General features: G+C 33.8%; 2 protein-coding genes across 2 annotated transcripts; both read right to left on the minus strand.

Annotated features, from left to right (window-relative positions):
• Positions 1 to 320: 320 nt before the first annotated feature.
• On the minus strand, positions 321 to 11,499 carry LOC148309672 (pickpocket protein 28-like). Its single transcript, XM_088259717.1, has 8 exons — positions 11,210 to 11,499; positions 7,235 to 7,441; positions 6,063 to 6,183; positions 5,249 to 5,397; positions 3,832 to 3,944; positions 2,439 to 2,527; positions 1,518 to 1,702; positions 321 to 411 (listed from the first exon to the last, which is right to left on the minus strand). Exons 1-8 carry the CDS (start codon positions 11,497 to 11,499, stop codon positions 321 to 323), a joined length of 1,245 nt encoding a protein of 414 aa, XP_088115843.1.
• An 8,340-nt stretch (positions 11,500 to 19,839) lies between these two features.
• On the minus strand, positions 19,840 to 21,497 carry LOC148309673 (pupal cuticle protein-like). Its single transcript, XM_088259673.1, has one exon. It carries the CDS (start codon positions 21,495 to 21,497, stop codon positions 20,469 to 20,471), a length of 1,029 nt encoding a protein of 342 aa, XP_088115799.1. The 3' UTR covers positions 19,840 to 20,468.
• Between the last annotated feature and the right edge of the window lie 1,632 nt (positions 21,498 to 23,129).

The following is a 23,129-nucleotide window of genomic DNA, read 5'->3' on the forward strand; positions in this document are numbered from 1 at the left end:
ATGCTGTCCGCCATGAGCAATTTTTAGTTTCGGGTGTGTTGCTGTTACGTTCGACAGATGGCACGCGATCCAAATATAGTTTAATCAAGAAGTTAGTTTCATTGGTGATTTACTTTTACCTTCAACGTGGAGTGATGCAATAAGAAGATAGTTTTATTGTTAACTTACTTTTCAAATCAATGTAACATTTTTCATCCCTCATTCCGCAAATTCTCACCGAGCTGTTTTCTAGAAACATATCGATGTTCAAGTTAGTAATTTTTATTAAATGCGTGTATCAGTTAAATCGACAATATAAATGTTACTATTGCGGATATGTACTAACTTGGCATAAAATATTGTGAACAGTTGCACTGCTGTATTGTTAGCTTTGTCTCACATTCCATAACGCAGTTTTTCTTTGTATAAGTCCTAAAAAAACAGATTTAAAAATTATAATTGAGAAATAAAACTAACTGTAAGGAATGTGGGTATGTTAGTGACACATTGGTGACAACATGGCCGCAATCGTGTGCATACTCCATAGTCTGGCAGGCGCATTCTGCATTTGCCTCTCCTAGAAATCAGTCACTCGCTTAGAGCTACCTCTTCTAACCCTTATCCGCACCCAATGGTGCACAAGGCACTGCATCGTACATATATTATTGACGCAGTGTTATCTTGAACGTCACTTACATGAAGGCAAGGCGATATCACTTCTGCGCTTCAGGGTAATATTAAATTAATATTAGAAAGTAAAATCACTAATATTTATTTTTACCGCCTCTCCCCCTGGGAATCGAATCCGGGACCTCCAGCAAGATTGCTAAACACGCTAACCGTTAAACCACAGAGGCGGAAAAAAAGCTACCTAGTAATATTTATTGATAATAAACCAAAATCAAAGTACTGCCTAGTTATTACTGATCGTCTTTCACCACCTTAGTACATAACACTAACCATCACGCCGCTTCACCGCTGGAGTAGGCAGAGGAAATAGAACGCCCTTTAATATATTATAAATTCCTAATAGATCTCTAGGGCGGTAGACAAACGGGATAACTAACCACTGCACAATATAGAAAAAAAATATGTAAGTTTATAGTTTTTTCCCCATAAATTAAATTTGACTAGCTACCATAAAAGCAACTGAAAAAATATATGTGAAAAAGACTACTTAGTTGAAAAGAAAGAAATGTCAATATGAAACTTAAGTCAACACTATACAATAGATAGACTATTTTATTTATAGTTTCGGCATTCACTTTGTGGTAAGACATGATGAAATTTAAAGGTTAACACTCGCATTTTATCACATGAGTTATATTTATTTATTTTATTTTAAGGTCTAGTTTCGGAAGCCATGCTTCAATCTTCAGGTAAACTATATAAACTGAGTTTATATTTAGACCTGAAGATGGAAGCATAGTTTCCGAAACTAGTCGTTAAAATAAAATAAATAAATATAACTCAAGTGGTAAAAAACAAGTGTTTTCTTTTAAATATGTAGGATATAATATATTCATATTATAAATCACCTGTAAAAAAACAGCTTGCTTTCGTCGGAAAAGTAGCATTTTCTCTTTTCTACGGCGATGTTTCTCAGTTTAGGTTCGGAGTCGTATATTCTCGGCTTCACGGCGATCCTCGTTTCCGTACCGGGCGACATCAAGTCTCCGTAATCTGTTATCTTGGGAGTTTCGGACGGATTGTGCAGGAGAATCTGCACAAATTCAACATTACAAAATTGTTATTTACCCCCTTACATGGTCTTCTTCTTCCTGCCTACATCCCAGCTTATTGTACTTGTAATATCGCTCACTCCTTTCAACAACGTCATATATCAAAAAACTTGATTTTCAGGAGAACGTTTTTAAAGTTTAAAAATATAATACAATGTATTAAAATAAATATCAAGCCACTTATTGAACTTTTTACTGTGCAACAGATCTTTTTTGGTATAACCTGAATGTTTTTTCTCCATTTGAAAAATATGTATGTATTTAAAAAAATAATTAAACAATACATTTTCCTCAAAATGCAAAAACAACACTTTCTGCCCTGTAGCGGGTAAATACTAAGTTAAAAAATGCCGCTTTTGCTGGGATATAGTACTTTTTTGGGCATTTCGAAAACATGCACAACTGAAAATTGACAATTTTTGATACTGATTGACGTTGTTGAAAAGAGTGAGCGATATGTTGAATATGAATCAAGTTTTGTTTGCACTTTTGATATTTTGAGACATAATATTTGATTATCATGACCGCTAAAAAATGTTTACATGCGGCACTTGAATTTAAGCATGTTTAATATAAACAGGACGTTTTTATTTTTTTACATTTGACCGGATATTTTTGTCCGTTATATACGAAGTTCGTTAAATAGAGGTCCGTTATATCAAGGTTTTACTGTTTTTAAAAGTAAGGGATACTTATTTAAAAAATAAATGGTTTTACCTTAAATCCAACGCTGCTAATAGAGGAGCAGTAATATTCATCAATATCGGCATCTAAAACCAATGTCAACCCCAAATTGGCGCCAGTGCCTGAAATATTAAAGAAAATACGAGTTTTATTACTTTTATAGAAAGAGTGATTATTTACAAATAAATTTTTGATGCCTGAAATAATATACCAGGCATACACAGTAAATGTTTGAATAATTCGTGTCGGGTTGTGGTCCCGTGGTTAGTGTCGCGGACATTAAAGTCAGAGTTTCTCGGTTCGAACCCACTCTACTACAATTTGATACCTATTTCTAATAATGAACCGCTTAGGCTCACAGAAATAGTATGAAATAGAAATATTTGTGTAAATAATAAAAACACAAATATTTCTCTTAAAATAACAATAAAAAAAAATCTTTGGAATTGCCTGTGTTTGATTATTTGTGAACTTTAAAAGTAGGTGTCTTGAGATGGTTTGGACACGCGGAATGAATGAGTGTGGAAAGAATGGCTTAACAAATTTATGACGAGAATTTACTTCAAATTTTCTGTTTCCTATTTCCAACTTCATTTGGAAGAAGAAGACCGAGGCAAACTTGGTATGTTCAAGTATAATGTTTCAAATACTTGGGTGTGGTCAGGTCAGAAGTCGGAATGATCGGCGGGAATGATGTACGAGAAGATCCATGAATGTGGTAGAAGCGAAGATTGTCTGCAAATACACATCGGTGTGGCGTTCCATTCTCTCTGCCTAAGCGGCGTGATGGTTAGCTAGCAAGTTAACTTTGACAAATAATCTTTGACAGTTCATTCATATTTCACACACACTCACACACGCCTACCCTCTCTTCTCTTTTCTCTCTTAAAATACAACAGTATTCATAACATATAAGTATGTGGAATTATTAAATTGGCTTTTGTCATTATCAATGATCAATGGGTAAATGATGGTTAATAAAAAAAAAACGTATGTAAAAAGAACTCCACCGACTAGACAAGGCGGCTTGGTGGGCTCTGCAAAAAATATTTTAAATACATATCGTAGTCATACAGGAGAAAATGACCAAGTGCATTTTTTACAAAAACGTGATCATTGACTATTTGATATCTTACTAGTTTAATATTGCCCTGAAAAAATCCCAAAGGATTTTAAACTTGGAAGTATGATATATTGACTTGTTAAAAATAACTTGCCAAGCAAAAGTGATTTAAATGGCCTGGCCCTCCTGAACATTTTACGTTTTATCAGTTGGCCACTTTCTCCTGCACGACTATGATATGTTTATATTTTTTCTTTTAAATAAATGTATACAGTTTATGCAAAAACTAAAAACAATCAAACTATTTTTTATATTAATTTTATGTACAAGCTGCATAATTCCCAAATAAATAAATATTTGTACCAGTAGGTCTCCATGGAAAACCGTCCAAAGGGGCTGATGCGGGGTAGCCGGCCTCGGGTGTCCAGTCCACTGGGGGGAATGGGAACGTTACGTTTAGGTCTGATAGGTCTCTCCTAAAATAAAATACAAAAATTAGTAAAAACAGACGTTAAACCAAAAAATTACTACGAGAAACTTGATCATACTTAATATTCTTTAGCCCCTTTGTTTGGTCTTATCTACATATGTACCATATATAATCTAATCATTATCAATTAGCCTTGTATCAAAGATTTATAATATTGTCATCGGTTTACCAGCATTGTCGAAATTATACATCGCTCACTCCTTTCAACAACGTTATACATCAAAAAACTTGATTTTTCAGGAGATCGTTTTTAATGTTTAAAAATATAATAACACGTATTAAAAATAAATATCAAGTCATTTATTGAACTTTTTACTGTGCAACAGATCTTTTTAGGTAAAACCTGTATGTTTTTTCTACATTTGAAAATATTTAGGATACTTAAAAAAATTATTAAACAACACCTTTTCTTCAAAATGCGTAAACAACACTTTCTGCACTGTATCGGGTAAATATTAAGTTAAAAATATGCCGCTTTTGCTGGAATATAGTATATTTTCTGGGCATTCCGAAAACATGCACAACTGAAAACTGACGATTTTTGATAAATGAAATTGTTGAAAGGAGTGAGCGACATGTTAGAAATGTGTGTTTTTTTTTATCTACTTTCTTTTATATTATGTATTTATTGTGTCGGCGGTCACTTTGTGGTAAGACATGATTAAATTATAAATAAAACACTCGTTTTTTACCACTTGAGTATTATATTGTTACGACTAGTTTCGGAAACTAGAGATGCTTCTATCTACGGGATTGAATATAACCTCTAAATCAGTTTATATCGGGCTGCAACAGTTTTTTTTTATTATTATTTAAAAACAGTTTATATTCAAACCTCTAGATGGAAGCATTTGTACCTTCCGAAACTAGTCGCAACAATATAATACTCAAATTTTTAAAAAATAAGTGTTTTATTATAATTTACTTTCTTTTATATTTAACCAGAATGAGTCACAGCAGTGTGTGGCCTGATACAGTTGGTGATTAAGGCTTAGATCTCGGGCGTTCAAATCACAATACATTTTTTTACAATATACATATATTGAATGTGTTTTTTTTTAGAAAATAAATAGAATTTTTTTAAAATTATATATTTTAAATTCCTCACCTTTCAATAACTCTTTTTTTAAAGAAATTTTTTTTTCAATACAAAAACGATGTTTACTAAAAAAAAAAATTACTTCAAATGTTACCCGGGTTAAGAGAAAATTAGGTTGCGATTAAATGTATGTTGGGCCTTAATACTAATAATTATATGGCAAAAGATAGGGTGTTTAGTATGCTACTGACGGGTTCCAGAACATCATGTCTCTGTGAACACTGTTGAAGGTGCAGCACAGTCCCTCGTCCGTGAGAGCGGTATTGAACAGGGTGTCGCAAGGCCTAGAGACGGCCTTCCAGTAGCAGGAGGGGATGAGGTGAGAACAAGGCTGGGTCACCTAGGAAGAACAAGAAACATTAGTGTTTTGTTTAGAAAAAGATCAGGAGTTTGAATAATCAGCGGGTATCTATGAGGAGATACAAGAGGCGCTGATTGCAAAGACAGATTCATGTGGCGTTATATTCTCTCATATATTTCGATAAAATAAATACTTCTTCTTCTTTTTCTTTTTGTAGATCCTAGGGATCTGTTTGTGCCTCCGCATGTCGCTTTTGGAATGTTGACTCCCAGCTGTCTTTTCATCTTTTCGGAGGTCTGCCTGGGGGTTTGCGTCCTTCAGGGTTACCTTAGAGGATGATACATGGAGGTCTGTCTTCTTACATTCTGTTTATATCTTAATTCCAGTATCGCCTTCGTTGTCGTCCCCACCTCACGATATCCTCCGTCTCACACATGCTCCGGATGTCGGTATTTCTTACTCGGTCTCGCAATGTGTTTCCGGTTTGGATCGGAGAGTCTTCATCTCGGAGGTTCGAAGTCGAGATTTTGTTCTGGAAGTATCTGCTCTTGCTTCAATCCCATAAGTGGCTATTGGTCGAACACATGTTTTGTTTGTTTTCATTTTACTTTAAAATAAATACCCACATCAAAAAATGTGTGTCAATGTGTGCGTACATTTCTCCAGGTGCTAAAATTAAAAGATACTTATTACTATTGACTTACATTGATCAAGAATTGCTTGAAGTACGACCACTCGCCAGCTTTGCTCGAAGAATCTATATCCACTGTTGTGTCGTTCATTGTATTACAAAGAGCTTCCAGAACCCTCTTATCCACAGATTTTCTGTAAACACACAAAAGTTGAATTAAAGATGGGATATTTTTAAAAGCAAAAACACTTGCTGACGTTTGGATTAAGTATTTCTATAGTTAAGTGGTATTTACTATAGGCAAGATTACTTAGACGATTTTGTAATCGTAGTATATTTCTTTTGTAATCTCCACAAAATGAGATATTGAGCCAGGAATTCTCCATTCTTAAAAACCTTAATTAGAGTAATAATAATGCCACCTTGATCTTTTCGCGACTGGATTTATTCTTAATGACTTTAATGGACTTTAAAATTATAATAAGTAGCTAAAAACTGTTTTGCACGGCATCAAACGATGCCATATAGTTTTTTTTGGTTAAGTGGGTTTATTCTCAATGAATATTATTTGGATCCTAAACTCTGTAACTAGCAGTTAAAAAAATCTAACCATCTTGTATTTTATCTTGCAAAGCTTCCAACGACGTCATCTCGAGCATGTTCAGCAAACTGGGTTTATCCTAAAATGTCTTTTGTATGGACTCTGAACCCTGTAATTAGCAGTTAGGAAAATCTAAACTTCTTACATCATCTTGCAAAGCATCTAAGGAAACCATCTCGAGCATGTTTAAAACGAACTGGGTTTATCATTGAATGTCTACTAATTGGATTCTGAACCCTGTTATTAGTAGTTTTTAAAATCTAACCATCTTCATTTTTGTCTTGAATGGTATCCAACAATACCATATTGAGCATGTTTATAACGAACTGGGTTTATCCTTGAATAACTATTATAAGGACCCTGAATTTTATAATTAGCACCTACGTGATTCTAAAAACTTGTATAAAGGTTAGATAAACATCTGAGTAAATATTCCAAAAATTATCTGAGTAAAACACCAATTTTCTTCCTCAAGACTCCAAATTTTCTACACTGCACTTCTTCTTCCTGTTTCCATCCCAACTTATCATCTTTGCAGACTGTTGAGGTCAGCTCTCCTCGTCCTCAGGTTGTAGGTCCTTCCAAATTTTCCACACTGTTTCATCAAATGTATATTATCAATATTGAGTTTTAAGGACGATTACCCATCTTTCTGTATCCTCTCTGCTACGGATTTACGAGCCTGGTTGACGTTGCAGATCGTGATGGCTGGAAAAGGGATGGAAGTCAGCTGGGCCTGCTCAGGGTTGAGAGAGACGATCATGGGGGATGTGTCCCATCGGCTGTATAGGTTTCCTATGTAGTATGCCGCGAACAGGACGGCTAGAAACACTGCGATGAACCAGAATACCCTGGAAATGAGAAATGCTATTTTTTGTTGTTGTATTTTATTATTTATTTATTTATTAATACGGCACAAGGGTCTTTTACAATTGAATATAAAAACATTTTTTGTGCAGCAATTTCTTTCCACTGATAAATTGTATTAGGTCTTTAGTAAACCAAGTTGGATACTCTTTATTTTAGGGTGTAAAGGTAGGCATATGAGAATGAATTGTTTCATAGAATATGGAATGGAGTATCTATCGATTGTTCGATGTTAACGTCACAAAGAATTTTTTCATTTACCAAAATTGTATACATTTATTTAAATCACAATTTTAAACATATGTATTTAAAAAATAATAGTTTGCAAAGACCCACCAAGCCACCTTGTGTTTCTTGTCGGTGGAGTTCTTTTCATATGCATTTTTTATTGTTTTTAACCATTTTAATCTAATATATAAACAAAAAGAGAGAAAAATTAAGAGTAAGTATATAAATTTTACAATTTTCATAAAATTAACTCTTGATCATTTACCCATTCCTTCATTTTGCCTTCAATATTTGTCCAATGGTCAATCAATATTTGTCAAATGGTCAATCAATATTTGTCAAATGGACATTATTATTAAAATGGAAGTGATTATTTGTGTATTACAATATTCTCAATACAAGGGTATAATTAATTTTTTTTGTTAAAACATGGAGTTAAAATAAACATCAAGATTTTTATTGACATCTCAACAAAGATGAAGAAGTCTATTGGGATGGGGGTATCGAAGTTTAGGGGTATAATTAATTTTTTTTGTTAAAACATGGAGTTAAAATAAACATCAAGATTTTTATTGACATCTCAACATAGATGAAGAAGTCTATTGGGATGGGGGTATCGAAGTTTAGGGGTATAATTAATTTTTTTTGTTAAAACATGGAGTTAAAATAAACATCAAGATTTTTATTGACATCTCAACAAAGATGAAGAAGTCTATTGGGATGGGGGTATCGAAGTTTAGGGGTATAATTAATTTTTTTTGTTAAAACATGGAGTTAAAATAAACATCAAGATTTTTATTGACATCTCAACAAAGATGAAGAAGTCTATTGGGATGGGGGTATCGAAGTTTAGGCATTTACAAGGTTGTTACATTTAATTTAAGTATTAATTTTTTAATCAGATACAGATTTTTTGTGTCTACTAAGTTGTATCTTATTAACAAAAACACATAAAAATTAACATTGTGACAATTGTTTCGCCTAGTTATGGCATTATCAAACGTTACAATTACACTGTGCAATATTCACCATTCCACCCATGATTGACAACCATACCAATAATTTTTTGGAATGTTGTATGCTTGATGATCGGAAATTTTCAAATAAAATTTCGTCTGCGATTAAATACTCTTTTTATTAGCAGGAACCTTCGTGAAATATAAGTAAGATTCTTTTTATAATTATTTTGCTAACTAGAAGACTCCCGAAAATGTATCATTTTCAATCTTATTGCATTTATTTCGACAGTTGACACATTGGAAGTTTTTCTTATTCACAATATTTTAAATGTGTGTTCAATTATTTTTACAAACTCTGTAATATGTTATCTGCGATATCTCAACATAGACGAAGAAGTCTATTAAGATGGGAATATGGCCATAATAATAGGCAATGGCAGGTCGTCAGCCCTACAAAAGCTCCCGCCACATTCCTAGGTACGGTAAAGAAACTCTTGGTTTTCATTTGGACCCATCCATCAAAAATAAATAAATAGTTTAAAAAATATATTATATCTGTGTTTCATCAATCATGCAAAGTTTTTCGCTATCAAAGATAAAAATAATTGCTAATGCTTTCAAAGTCCCTACCACTTTCAGCAGTCCCTTCAACCTTCACTTTTCAGCATGTAAGTTAGGACTAAGTAGATCGTAAGGGCGTTTGTGCACTACCCGTAATTTTACCTTCCGGCAGTCTGGTTTTGAAAAATGAAAGCGACTACGACAGATTAGCGTGATGGAATTTACGCGCAACGTGTTCAAGCACCGATCAAGAGCACCGATCCGAAAAAATATGGTCAAAAGCACAAGCCAATCCAAGCCAGTCGTCGTTTTAAAACGCTAACTGACGTGCCCGACGGTAATATTCCGTGTAATTCCGTGTAGTGCACAAACGCCCTAAGCCCTGTAAATGTCCAGACTTCTATATTCCCAACTCGACAGTCTTCTTCATCCATGTCGAGATTAAACCAAGATCTTGAAAGCTGCAACTCCAAAGCGGAGCAAATTCAGCAATCATGGATACATTCAAGATACACTCAAGTAGAGCACATAAATGTTTGAAGATTTTTTGTTGATATTGCCTATCGTGTCGCCTACTTTCAAAATTCGCCAGATCCAATTTTATAATATTTTAAAATAAATACTCTATTGCAATGTCAATTGAGGGTTTTATTGTTTAAAATATTGAAATACTTGAAAACCCCGTTGAAAAATACTTAAAAACAGCGTTGTATTTCAAACTACGCTATATTCATGAAACTTGCATTCTGACCCGTATCGGCCAATCAGAGAGCGGGGATAAGTCAAAAATTAAGATGACGTCATTATCGGTTTGTGTCTCGTTTTTTTTTAAACTGAAAAAAAATCCAAAAAAATGGAAAACTCTCTATTTCATAATATTTTATCTAATGATAGACAATTTTTTTAAACATAAATGTTACCCGGTGAATTTGCATTTTTTGTAAAATCGATCTAACATGGATCTGGAGGATTTTGAAAGTAGGCGACACCTATGTCTGATTACATGTATACTTTAATAGTAAGTATAATATTTATTTATGACTTTGTATCTATATTTATTTGCGTGATCGCCATGTGATATATCGTTCGTTTTGAAAGAGTCGTCTAATTGTTATATCGTTAATACAATCTATCACGATAGAAAATCCATTTACAGTATAAGTAACTACTTATAGTATTTATATCGAGCAATTATTTGTGTATAATAGGCATACTATAAAAGTCTTCATCATTGTTGATATTTGGTAATATCACGGTTTAAAAAAAAACATGAACCTGAAAAATTGATACCTACACAGTCGCTAGAAATATATAAAAAATCTTTGAATTCCCACTAAAAAACAGCGGATTTACCTTTGTAATCGTTGGCTTCAAATTTTGTACCGACATTTCTTGGAGGAACTGCATTACATACAATATATGTACATATATAAAAAACAACAAATCTAAAGTTTTTTTTTCCACTTTTGTTTTATTTGACTAGTGACTGGGTTTCGACGTTATCTGCATCAACTGCAAGTCATTGAGTTTCTAAATCAATATTTTTTGGGATAAACTTTAATATCAGTTTCGGATTATGTAGATTTTGAGTTTAATTTAGAGTGTACAGTAAACTCCTACAACGTTGAGATAGGTACCGCTTTATCGGAGGGAATGTCTCCAGGGGTTAATGTTTTAAATTCCCAGGGGGGGTCCCTGGATTGGTACCTGGAGCGGAGGGCTGATCACTTTTAGTTCATGTGTTGACGATCAAGATAACACTGTGTTTTTATGATGCAGTGCTTAATACACCATTAGGTGCGGATAAGGGTTTGAAGAAGAAGATGTTTTAAATGGTTTTTTTTTACTTTTTAACAACCGGAAATGACTGAACGAGTCATTTAAAATTATAATACAATTTAAAAATATTAACCTCCCTATTTCCTCTGATAACGCGGTGCCTATCTCAAGGTTATAGGGGGGTTTGTATTTTTTGTCGATCGGTGTCGTTTGCCTTAATCTTACCTTTCCAATAACGAGAGCTGACCATCTCCAATATATCTCATCCCATGGAGGGTGCTCCTTTGAAGATAATGAGTCAAGTTAGATCCGCATTCCTTGAAATCGACAATCGGCCTCTCTTTTTCCTTTCGAGGGCTGTTAAACTTTTTTTGCAGCAACTTTTTCGAAGAGGCATTTTTCGTTATTGTGGTTTTGTAGAAGCTGCCGACTGGGTTGGTTTCATAGTTTGTATTGCCCCACGATGTGAATACCGTTTTCACCGATTGCTGGTGTCTCGGACGAATCGTGCTCATCTCGCGTCCTTGCCGTATTGTGGCGACGGCTATAGCCGCTTTTTGAACTAGTTGAAGGGATTTTTTCTGCTTTGTCGATTTTTGTATGTTACTGCTGTTTGCGTACCGCTTTGCTAAGTCCATTTGAGCAATATATCTGGAAATAAATAATAATTCTTTAAATTTTTTAAATTTATTATTATTCATTCTATCAACGTTGGATTATTCACCCTACGGATGACATTTATTTATTTGTTTATTGAACGGCTAAAGCCTTTAACATAATACATGTATAAATAAATATATAGTATCTAATATGAAAATATACTAATAGAGAAACAAAAACTGAAACACAAAATAATAATAAAATAACAAATAGTAAGCACTGGTGAATACACGTCTCCTTCACACACTATCAGCCAGCAGCGAGAGAGAGAGTGAAACACAACGTTTAAATTTATCCATTATAAGCCAAGTGTTTATAATCCCTGTTTGTTGGATGATTTATGCTGACATGGAATAGGTACTATACACACACACACACACACACACACACACACTCACCCCAACCAACATAACTTTCATAAGAATAGCATTATCCGAGGATTTTTTTAGTTGGCCGTAGTTTTGTTAATTGTTGTTGTATATTGTTTTGTAGTGGCTGTAAAAATCCCAAAATAAAATAAATAAATAAATGACATGGAGAACAAATGCTGACATATCAATATTATAGGTGTCTCAACTTGAAATTAAACATCTTTCATTTATATGAAAAAAGATGGAAGTCTGAGCATCCCAGGGTTTACGACCTGGAATTCGGCTGGATTAAGTGATCAGTCAATACACTTGTGTAACGTTTATTTTGCCTATTATTGAACAGCCATATTGCATTAATTTTTTGGAATTTTTATATGTGCAATGGTCTCGGATCATATTAATTTTTAATATCGATGATAATTTTAAACCAATTGAAAATCAGAAAAAGGCAATTAACTACAGTTGCGTAGTTAAAATACCTAATTATTTTTCTTAAAAATAAAGATAAATAAAATACTTGAAAAATTTTCACTATCGTTAAGTATTGTATTTACGAAAAAATATATTTGTAAAATAAAAAAAAACTACAATGTCATCATTAAAGAGTTTTATGTTCGAAACACATCAGATTCCTTAATGACAATTATTTTAATGTAACTTATTTATTTTTAAATGGCAATTTATTATACTTATTGTAAAATATTTAAAAAAATACTCGTATATTGTATAATAAACAAATATTCACACGTATTATTTAAAAAAATCGAAAATACGTCAGTATTTTTAATTCTAAGAGAGAAACACATTATATTAAATTAAATTTTGTATATCATAGAGCAATATTATAAGCACTGTAACAAAAAAAAACATATAAATCAAATTTTCAATAAAATTCGCTCGTAAATGTTTTCCCTGATTTCTTAGCTGATCTATGTAGGACTGATAAATTTATAATCATGTTGCGTGGATTGCATACTAAAAATTGCCAGGCGTTTTTGAGCTTCCTTTCAAGAAAACGAAGATTTAGCAAAATAAAATTATACAAAATATGAGTATATAAATCAAACTTACAATAAATGGCAAAAACAATTAACAGAACTTATTGGAAACGTATGCAAGTTTAGAAAAAAAATAGGCGGTTGGTCCAATGTAATATCCAAGATTATATTCATAAAACATAGGTAATGAGCGAAAAATACTACTAAAAAAATATATTTATTTAAAAGTATTAATTATTATCTTTACGTACTATAAATGTATAAGTTAAAAAAAATAATTTCGACGAATATCACCATAAATGAAACAAAACTGTATTTCAAATTCGCTGTTTTCCCAACGATGTAAAAGTAAGAAATGGGAAGGATGGCTGAAGTTGATTTTCCAACCCTCAACCCTTAAGTGCCGAATACGTTTCAATTAATCAACGATCCGTATGCAATCGCATTAGTCTGATTACAGGCTGGAGTGGCCGCCACCTTTACATTAATTTCCAAACCACCCTTTATACAATCGGGTCTCAATTATCAATGATTAATTCGTTAAAAAAATGGGCTAATTTTTAATGACCTGATTTTTTTTTCACAGTATCGAACTCGGTATTATGGTCAGAAAATTTAATAGACATAGCTGTATTTACGAGTATATATCAGGGTTGAAATGACGGTGAAAATCTATGCATACATGAAGGCGCAACAATACGGAGGGTCCACTTTCCTGCCTTCAGACTCAGCCGATTGACGACGTTTTTCATTCATATATATATAAATATATATATATATATATATATATATATATATATATATATATATATATATATATATATATATATATATATATATATTTATATATATATATATATATATATATTTATATATATATATATATATATATATATATATATATATATATATATATATATAAATATATATATATATATATATATATATATATATATATATATATATATATATAATATATATATATATATATATATATATATATATATATATATATATATATATATATATATATATATATATATATAAATATAAATATATATATATATATATATATATATATATATATATATATATATATATATATATATATATATATATATATATATATATATATATATATATATATATATATATTAATATATATATATATTATATATATATATATATATATATATATATATATATATATATATATATAAATATATATATATATATATATATATATATATATATATATATATATATATATATATATATATATATATATATATATATATATATATATATATATATATATATATATATATATATATATATATATATATATATATATATATATATATATATATATATATATATATATATATATATATATATATATATATATATATATATATATACCTGTTATAAGCGCCCTTGAGGTAGTTTTTTTTTTACGAAAATGGCGCTATATAAATCATCCAAGATTAATTATTATTATACTACGAATTATCTACAAAGTATCTTCTTCTTTCACCATATCCACACCCAATGGTGCATAGGGCACTGAATTACATTACCGAAGACTTAGTATGATTTTTGACATATCTTCAAAGGTAAAGGAGAGTATTGAAGTCTGGGCATTTGCAGGGCTTACCTCTGTCATAGGCTGGTTAAGTGATCACTTTGTACACACGTGTAACATACAACTTTCTCTACCCATGATTGACAACCACGCTACTCAAATTTTACAGTCATGGATATATGATTCATCTCATGACGTTACGTGATTGAGTTCATAACTGCCATTTAAGAGGAAAGCTTTTAAGAAGCAGTCGGTCATGGGTAGTGTTTATTATTGCGTGTGTCGCTGTAAAATTCAAAAGATGGAGCTGTGGTCACTGTGATGAAAAAAAAAAACACGCGCCTATTCCAATGTAACCTTTTGACAAAATTTGCAAAGCAGTCGGCGAAATGTTTTGGGAGATTTCAGATTTTGAAAAAACGAAGATATCATTTTGATTTAAACAGATCAGTGTTTTCCAATTATTGGTTCGCGTATTCGCAGAGACTTAAGGGTGCACAAAGATTGAAAAGTGTCTCACCGTCTTTAAAACTGTATTTTGGTAGGAAGAGATGTAAAATAAACTGATCGAATTGTTTTAAAAAAATAGCAATCAAATTAATATAAAAAAGACTAAAAATAAAACCTAACCTAACCATCACGCTGCTTCACTGCAGGGGTAGGCATAGAGAATAGAACGCCACATTAATCTGTCTTTGCAAAAAATGTAGTCATTCTCGTCATCATTCTCGTTATAAGGGGTACATGAGTTTAAGGTCTTTCTTGAAGTGGTGCGAAGAAAAAACTAATTGAGAACCACTGGTAAAGATAAATAAAATGTAAAGTGTTCAGAATTTAAGAAAATAAGTGGTTATTTAAATGGTTTGGTATTTTTTTGCGAAGGTATTTAATAAATACATACAATGGTATTGAAACACGATAGTTTATGTCATTATAACTCGGCATCATTATGTAACTCGAAATAATTACCTCCAATTATTAACTTAATATTTGCATTTCTGTTTGCTGTAAATGCGGTGCAGGCGGGCGGTGCGGTACTCACTGTAGTCGTGTCGTTGGCAGCCCTGCAATTATTTGATCTAGATCTGTAATCAAATTTAGCGTCCGCAGCTATCGGGGCTATCCCTCGCGTGCTTCCAATTAGGGCTGTCAAAATTAAACCGAATTATTATTATAATTAAAATGTAATTATTTTTTTACATCTCATCAAAGACGAAGAAGAATATGGAAGTCTGGGCATTTACGGGACTGACGAACGTTATAGGCTGGTTTAAGTGATCACTTTACACACGTGTAACATTCACCAATTCTACCCATAAGTGTTTGGACACACTCAAAATGTTGTTATTAAAATGTAACATTAACCTTTTAAAATTGTTTAAAATTTCTTATTTTAATTATAAAATAGAAAATCAAAAAGTTAGTGCATCAAATATAAATTATACAAATTGTTATTATTGTAGGAGAAATATTATTGTTTTCAAAGGTAAGGAGGTCTTAAACTATTAATATTTTTATGTATATTGTTTTCTTCATTTTCAATTCTTTTGCATTTTACAATATATTACAATTACAAGTACAAAAAAATATATAGTAAAAATACAAAAAAATATACATTTTATTTTAGGTTATAATAAAGGGCACTGGCAAGAATACAATAGATATGTGAAATAAACTTAGATTGAAAGTGCTAATATAAATTACAAATATTTGATTTTAACAGAAAAAAATATATAAAGATGAAAATGAAAAGGATAGTAAATATGTACTAGATGAGTTATACGTTTAAAAGAAGAAGGTACTTAGATCTGTGTTTTTTTAATAAATAATTTATGCCAAATTTTTAATCGAAACAAGCTTAAATACTTAATTTCCAGCCCAGAGTCTTTGTGGAATGAACTAAACAGTTTTGTAACTAAGATAAATGAGTGTCTGTGGGAGTCTGGATTTGCAAAGAGGGATTTCTAGTAAATGATTCATTCTTTGGCTAGATCTATTAATATTTTTAGGAAATAAAAAAGGAAGGATGAAAGTAGACTGAATGCAGTCGAAATGCGATCTCTCATAAGGATGTGCGACAAAACGATATATGATAGATGTGCGAATAGTGAAATGAGGAAGGAATGCAAAGCTGAGATATGCATTATCGATAAAAAATAAGAAAGGTGTGTTGTGATGGTTTGGACATGTGGAGCGAATGAGTAAGGAAAGAACGGTAAAACAAATTTATGAGGCGAATGTGAGTGGAGAAAAGAGCAGAGGAAGACCGAGAAAAACATGGCACGATAAGGTATGCCAAATACTTAAAAGTGGTCAGGTTAGGAGTCGTAACAATCGGCAGGTATGTATGAGGAGATGCATGAACGTGGAAGAGGCGAAGAGTGTTTGCAAAGACAGAGTGGTGTGGCGCTCTATTCTCTCTGCCTACCCCTGCGGGGAAGCGGTGTGATGGTTAGTTAGTTAGTTTTTAGGAAATAAATGTTGGCGCACGAAAAAAAATTTAACACTGTTGGCAATAGATTTCTCGTAGCTCCAAAAGTTCAACCTGATATAATTGGTTGGATGGAAAAGTATTCCATACATCGTAAGGCCTTACTCTCGATATAGGATTCAGTATTAAAAATGACTTATTTCGTCGGAAAGGAAGTCTAACTAGCATACATCTGAAGGCCTACTCGCAACAATAGGATTCAGTAAGCGTTCAGCTGCGCTGAGAGCCGGACGTGACTTCATACTTATATTTTTTTTAAGTGTATTATTTTTTTACAGTTAAAAAAAAATATTTAGTCATAACCTTTCAATAACTCTTTTCTTTTCTAAACCATATATTTAGGTAGAACAAAATCTGATTTTTTTCAATACAAAATAAAAAAAAATATACCTTTATGTATTTATTCCTACCAGGAGATCAGACATTGATCACTAACACGCTCGTAAATATGTTTAGGTTTCTCGTTACTTTGGTATGAAAATGACTCTTAAGCTACTTGTAGAATTTTTTTAAGCCATCCATATTTTTTGCGGCAACCTTGACTTTCATTTTAGATTTAATTTACAAGGGGCGTGTTATGCCATCCAACATTGCACGTCAGGTGACGTAGGGTTACAAATAAACTACGTGTTTGAGTTATCACTCGATCCCATCGCTTGACCGATATTGATCTGTCGTATCAGTATATTACGACAATATATATGTAAGGGTATTACAAAGTTGGTCAGACTCCGTAGTTTAGTGGTTAGGGCTGTTTCGTTCCGTACATGATGTTCCGGGTTTGATTTCTAAGGGTAAAACATAAAAACAAGTATTTCTTGAATGTTTTTCGCAGATACTTTGTGGCACATTTTATAAACTTTATAAAATTAAACAACTTTGTTTTAACCAGTTTTTATTGGTACACTATCGAAATCGGTTAGATAAAGTGTACCAATAAAAAAGTGGTTAAAACAAAGTTGTTTAATTTCTTAAAAATACAGGTTTTTTCATTAATTGATTCGTCAGTCACTTTGTGGTACTATCTTTCGATTAATTTAAATTTTACTTGGTAAATACTATTTTTTATTAAAATCTGTGGCACGTGTTTCGATGCATTCCGCATCATTTTTAAATACAGCATGTGTAGCTAAGTCTTAATTTAACAATTGGGTCCTTGGGACTTCGAAGGATGAAGAGGGGGTGGAAGCTGTTTTTTTTTTATTTTCATTTAATTAAAAAATAATGAATAAATAAATAAAAAAAAGAAAGGTTTTTTTTTATAAAAAATTGATTAAGATCGAAATGTGCAAATCTGGGCATTTACACAGCCTTATGACCTGACATGACTGACGACCCCATTACTCAAATTCGGATTGTTTTTTTAATACTTCAATAAAAAAATGATGAAATATTGTTTCTCGTGTAAAACTTCTACTATTGGCTGTTTTTGTAGCCTTATTTCCATCTCAATAGACTTCTTCATCTTTGTTGAGCCATTGAATATGTGACAAAAAAAAACTTCATGTGAAAACCCTTGAGTGGATCAAATCCTGCATTTGTAAATAATAAAAAAATGAACAGTTAAATACTCGATGACCCGAAATATTGTAAATACATTTTTATGCGTAATTTTTCTGCTTTTTTTCCACACAGTAGACATCAATTTATAATGGTCTAGTAAATGCCGATAGTTACCATAAATTTTGCCACAATATCGAACCATAAATTAGTGAACAGATTGGATTACCATAATTACAATAAAACCTGCTGTGATTTGACGTAAATCCACATTTTATAATGCCATTCAACGTCACATTTCAATAAATTACGGTAACCGATTCAATGTTGTAAGAGAGCGATTTTAAAATACTGAATATTAATGCAACTGAAATGAAAAAGTATTTATGTTGGAGCTATTAATTACGGGCTATTTTAATTTAATTTATTACTATTTTCATTTCAATTAATTTGCTAGGTATTTCTACTTTTAACATATCGTTCACTCCTTTTAACAACGTCTAATATCAAAAATCGTCAATTATCAGTTGTGCATGTTTTCGGAATGCCCAGAAAATTTACTATATCCCAGCAAAAGCGGCATATTTTTAACTCAATATTTACCCGCTACAGGGTAGAAAGTGTTGTTTTTGCATTTCGAAGAAAAGGTATATTGTTTTAAGATTTTTTTAAATATCCTAATAATTTTTCAAATTGAGAAACAATATTCAGGTTTTACCTAAAAAGATTTGTTGCACAGTAAAAATTTTAATAAGTGGCTTGATATTTATTTTTAATACATTTTATTATATTTTTAAACTTTGAAAACGATCTCCTAAAAAATCAAGTTTTTTTTTAAATATATGACGTTGTTGAAAGGAGTGAGCGATATCTTAATGTGTAGGTACTAGTTAGGCTGTTCCTCTCCAATAAACAGATCAAGCTCTTGTACTTGGAGAGGGATTTACACTCATTGTTTATCATTTATGGTTTTTAATTATGAGTTTTTTGTTTGATTCTTCTTGTTGCTTCTTGACAGCTACTGTCACTTAGCATTTCCAATGTTTTCGACTGCATTGTTTTGTTACATGCATTTTAAATATTTTCATTGTTTCACAAGCACTGAGAAATTTAACATTATGAATATGTGCCTTCTCCTTTCTTTCATTTTCATTTAACCAGACTGAACCACAGGAACGCGTGGCTAGGTACAGCTGGTATTGTCATAAAGATGACGGATTCGTGATGGTGATGAAATAATTAAACATAAATTCATTTTTCATAAAAAATGCTTTAATTTATTTTGTCTTTTTGTTCATAAGAATATTTTACAATAGTATAAAGGCGCCGAAAAAGAAAATAAACATAAAATAAATAAAAAAAAATGTACTAGTACAAACAAAATATGAAATATGACATAATACATACATAAATATATTATTTATACTATTATACACATCGAGAGACATCGCATCGAATAAAACAAAATAATTATTAAATAATAAAATAATTCAAGACGAATGGAATTTCTTTAAAATTTGTAAATATAATATAATAGTGAGAAAATGCTCCGAGCGGACTAGCACGCGAGTCCCCGCCATTTCTTCAGATCGAGGGGCATTTTAGACACCCCCTTTCTTCAGCTTAAGGGGCATTTTAGGCGCCCCTTAACTTGTCAAGAACCCCAAAGAAAGGCCCCACTTATCCTAACTTAAAATGAAACTTAAATAAATGTCGGAAACATCTACCGGAGATAAGTTACATCCTTCGGGTTCGCCTGGAGTCGAGAGGAGTCCATTCTTAGACTACGGGATAGTCGGGAGGAGGGCGTATTAATTATATATCACAATGTTTGTAGAGCGGCAGTGAAGAGAAGGGTGGGGGGATTCGAGGGGGGAGATTACCAGTGGCGGGCCTGGGCGGGGGCGGGCGCGGAGTGCGCGCTGGCGGCGGCGTGCGCGGCGGCGTGAGCGGCCCTCGCGGCGGCCACCTCGGGGGTGTCCAGAACGTTCAAACCGTCCTGGGACAGTTGGATGGGCGCGGGAGCGTTAGCCCAAGACTTCTGGGCGGGGGCGGCTTGCCAAGACTGCTGGGCGGGGGCGGCCTGCCAGGACTGCTGGGCGGGGGCGGACTGCCAAGATGGGGCTCCGCTCCACTGAGCGGGAGCGGGGCTAGCGGGGGCGGCGTTCCACTGCTGAGCGGGGGCAGCGTTCCACTGTTGCTGGGCGGGGGCGGCGTTCCACTGTTGCTGGGCTGGGGCAGCGCTCCACTGCTGTTGAGCGGGGGCGGAGTTCCACTGCTGTTGTTCGGGGGCGGCGGTAGCGGCGATCTTCTGGGCAGCGGCGAATGCGGCGAGGTGGGCGGCGCGCGCGTTGGCTACTTCGGCGGTGTCGAGGACGTGCTGTCCGTCAGCGGAGAGGGCGATGTTGGCCTGGGGATATTTGGCGGAAGAACCCCACTGCTGCTGGGCGGGGGCGCTGTACTGTTGTTGCTGGGCGGGGGCACTCCACTGCTGCTGGGCGGGGGCGCTGTACTGCTGCTGGGCAGGGGCGTTCCACTGCTGCTGGGCAGGGGCGGCGTTCCACTGCTGCTGGGCGGGGGCGGCGTTCCACTGGTTCTGGGCGGGGGCGGCGTTCCACTGGGGAGCGGGGGCGTCGTAAGAGTCCTTCTCCCAGATGCTGTCGTACGAGCCGTCGTCCTGGGGTCCGTTGTCGCGGCCGGACACGGCCTGGGCCTGGGACAGCGCGGCGAGGTGGGCGGCGCGCGCGTTGGCCACCTCGGGGGTCTCCAGCACGTTTCTGCCGTCATTGCTCAGCACAATGTTGGCGGCGGCAGCGGCCCAGTTGTTGTAGGAGGGCGCGCTCAGGGCGGGGGCGGCCAGAGCCGCGGCTACAAGGAATACGATCTGCGAACAAGAAATAAGGGCCATCAAAACAAATCCTTCAATTGTATGCGCTTTCATCCTTTCGTATTTTTAACGTTTTTTCAGACATTTGACGATTAAGGCAAGTAGCGTTCGAGATGTGCTGTACATTCCTAAGCGTATAGCCATGGAAATATTGCTTTACTTTCGGTTAGATATCTACTACTACTACCATTACGCCGTTTCTCCGCAGGGTAGGCAGAGAGGATGGAACGCCACACTCTTCTGTCCTCTCATACACTCCTTGCTTCCTTAACATCAATACGACATAATAATCGAAGAAAAATAAACATTATGTGGAAAAATGTATTATCCAACTGCAATATCTTAGTCATGTATTTAAGCAAACACGCTTACTGCTCTGCTGTGAAAAAGCATAAATTATTAGTTTATTTTAATTTTAAAGATATAAATATGTACAAAAAATTACTTAATTAAAATTCATTACGAGCGTGTTTATCTGCTGCCAACATGATTACTGACTCGGTGCTAAAGAACAAGGCGTGAATTTTTAATGCAAAAAACACGTTTCCGAGTTAATACATTAAGAAAGCCGTGATTTCGTTAATGACTACAAGGTTAATATACAAGTCCGACACCGACAAGTATTAAATATGTAGCTGGAAAGGAATTTAATATGATTCAATGCGCACGATTTCATGTTCTAATTTACGTACCGCATTCTATTGTTTTTTCATTTTGTTTCAAATTTTTATGGACGCGGAAAATTGTCCGGTTGGCCCTGAGATATTCGAGCTAAGTCAAGTAGGTACCTGCGTAGTACGTACGATATTATCATGATTACGCTGGCAACACTGGTCGGAGTGCGCAGGCGTGGTCCCGCCGGCGGGAAACGAAAGCAAGGTTGTGTGACACATTCCCAAATGTCAAACTGCCAACAGAACTTGCTGTACGGGACCAATTACGATTGATATATTATTATTTTATACTTGCATTAGTGGATAGCGTTATTATTTTTAAAGTATAACATAGTATTATGTAAATAGCTCTGGGTTATTATTAGCTGTATGCTACCACAGAAATTTGATTGACTGCCGCAAAGAGTATATTTTAATATTATCCAATAAATAATTATTTCAGTGTGTTTTTTGTAATTGTATGACGGAAACTTGGAACTTAATTGAAATATTTAGAGACAGCGATTTAGCTAGGTCTTGACATTCAACGAAGACACTTATTTACCAATTATTGAACAACAAAACCGGCAATTTAAAGCCGATGCAAATTAACCCTTAAAAACTAAACATTTGTCAGGCGGACTGCGCAATTGAAAACGTAAAACTTAATAAAATGTATTTATTAAAAATAGGAACCGGTTACATGACACTTGTGTTTGGTTTATTAGGAATTAATGTAAGAGACTTTTAACTATAAATGACTATTCCGCACAGCTACTACATAAGTATGTCAATATTGTGCGATCAACAAATGGCATTGTATATACAAATATAGTTCAGTCATCTAGGGTTAAAGTGATGATTTTGGCGAAAATGAAGGATTCTGATTGGTTGCACACGACCTTTGCATATCCTAAGAAGATACACAAGGCTCTTTGATTGGCTGAAATCACTAGATCGGCCAAAAGAGCAGGGTTTTACGGACTAATTAAAAAAAGAA

This window comes from Brachycentrus maculatus, unplaced genomic scaffold (genome assembly GCF_059751285.1).
Source record: "Brachycentrus maculatus isolate JH-2025_06_01 unplaced genomic scaffold, ASM5975128v1 h1tg000119l, whole genome shotgun sequence".
NCBI lineage: Eukaryota > Metazoa > Arthropoda > Insecta > Trichoptera > Brachycentridae > Brachycentrus > Brachycentrus maculatus.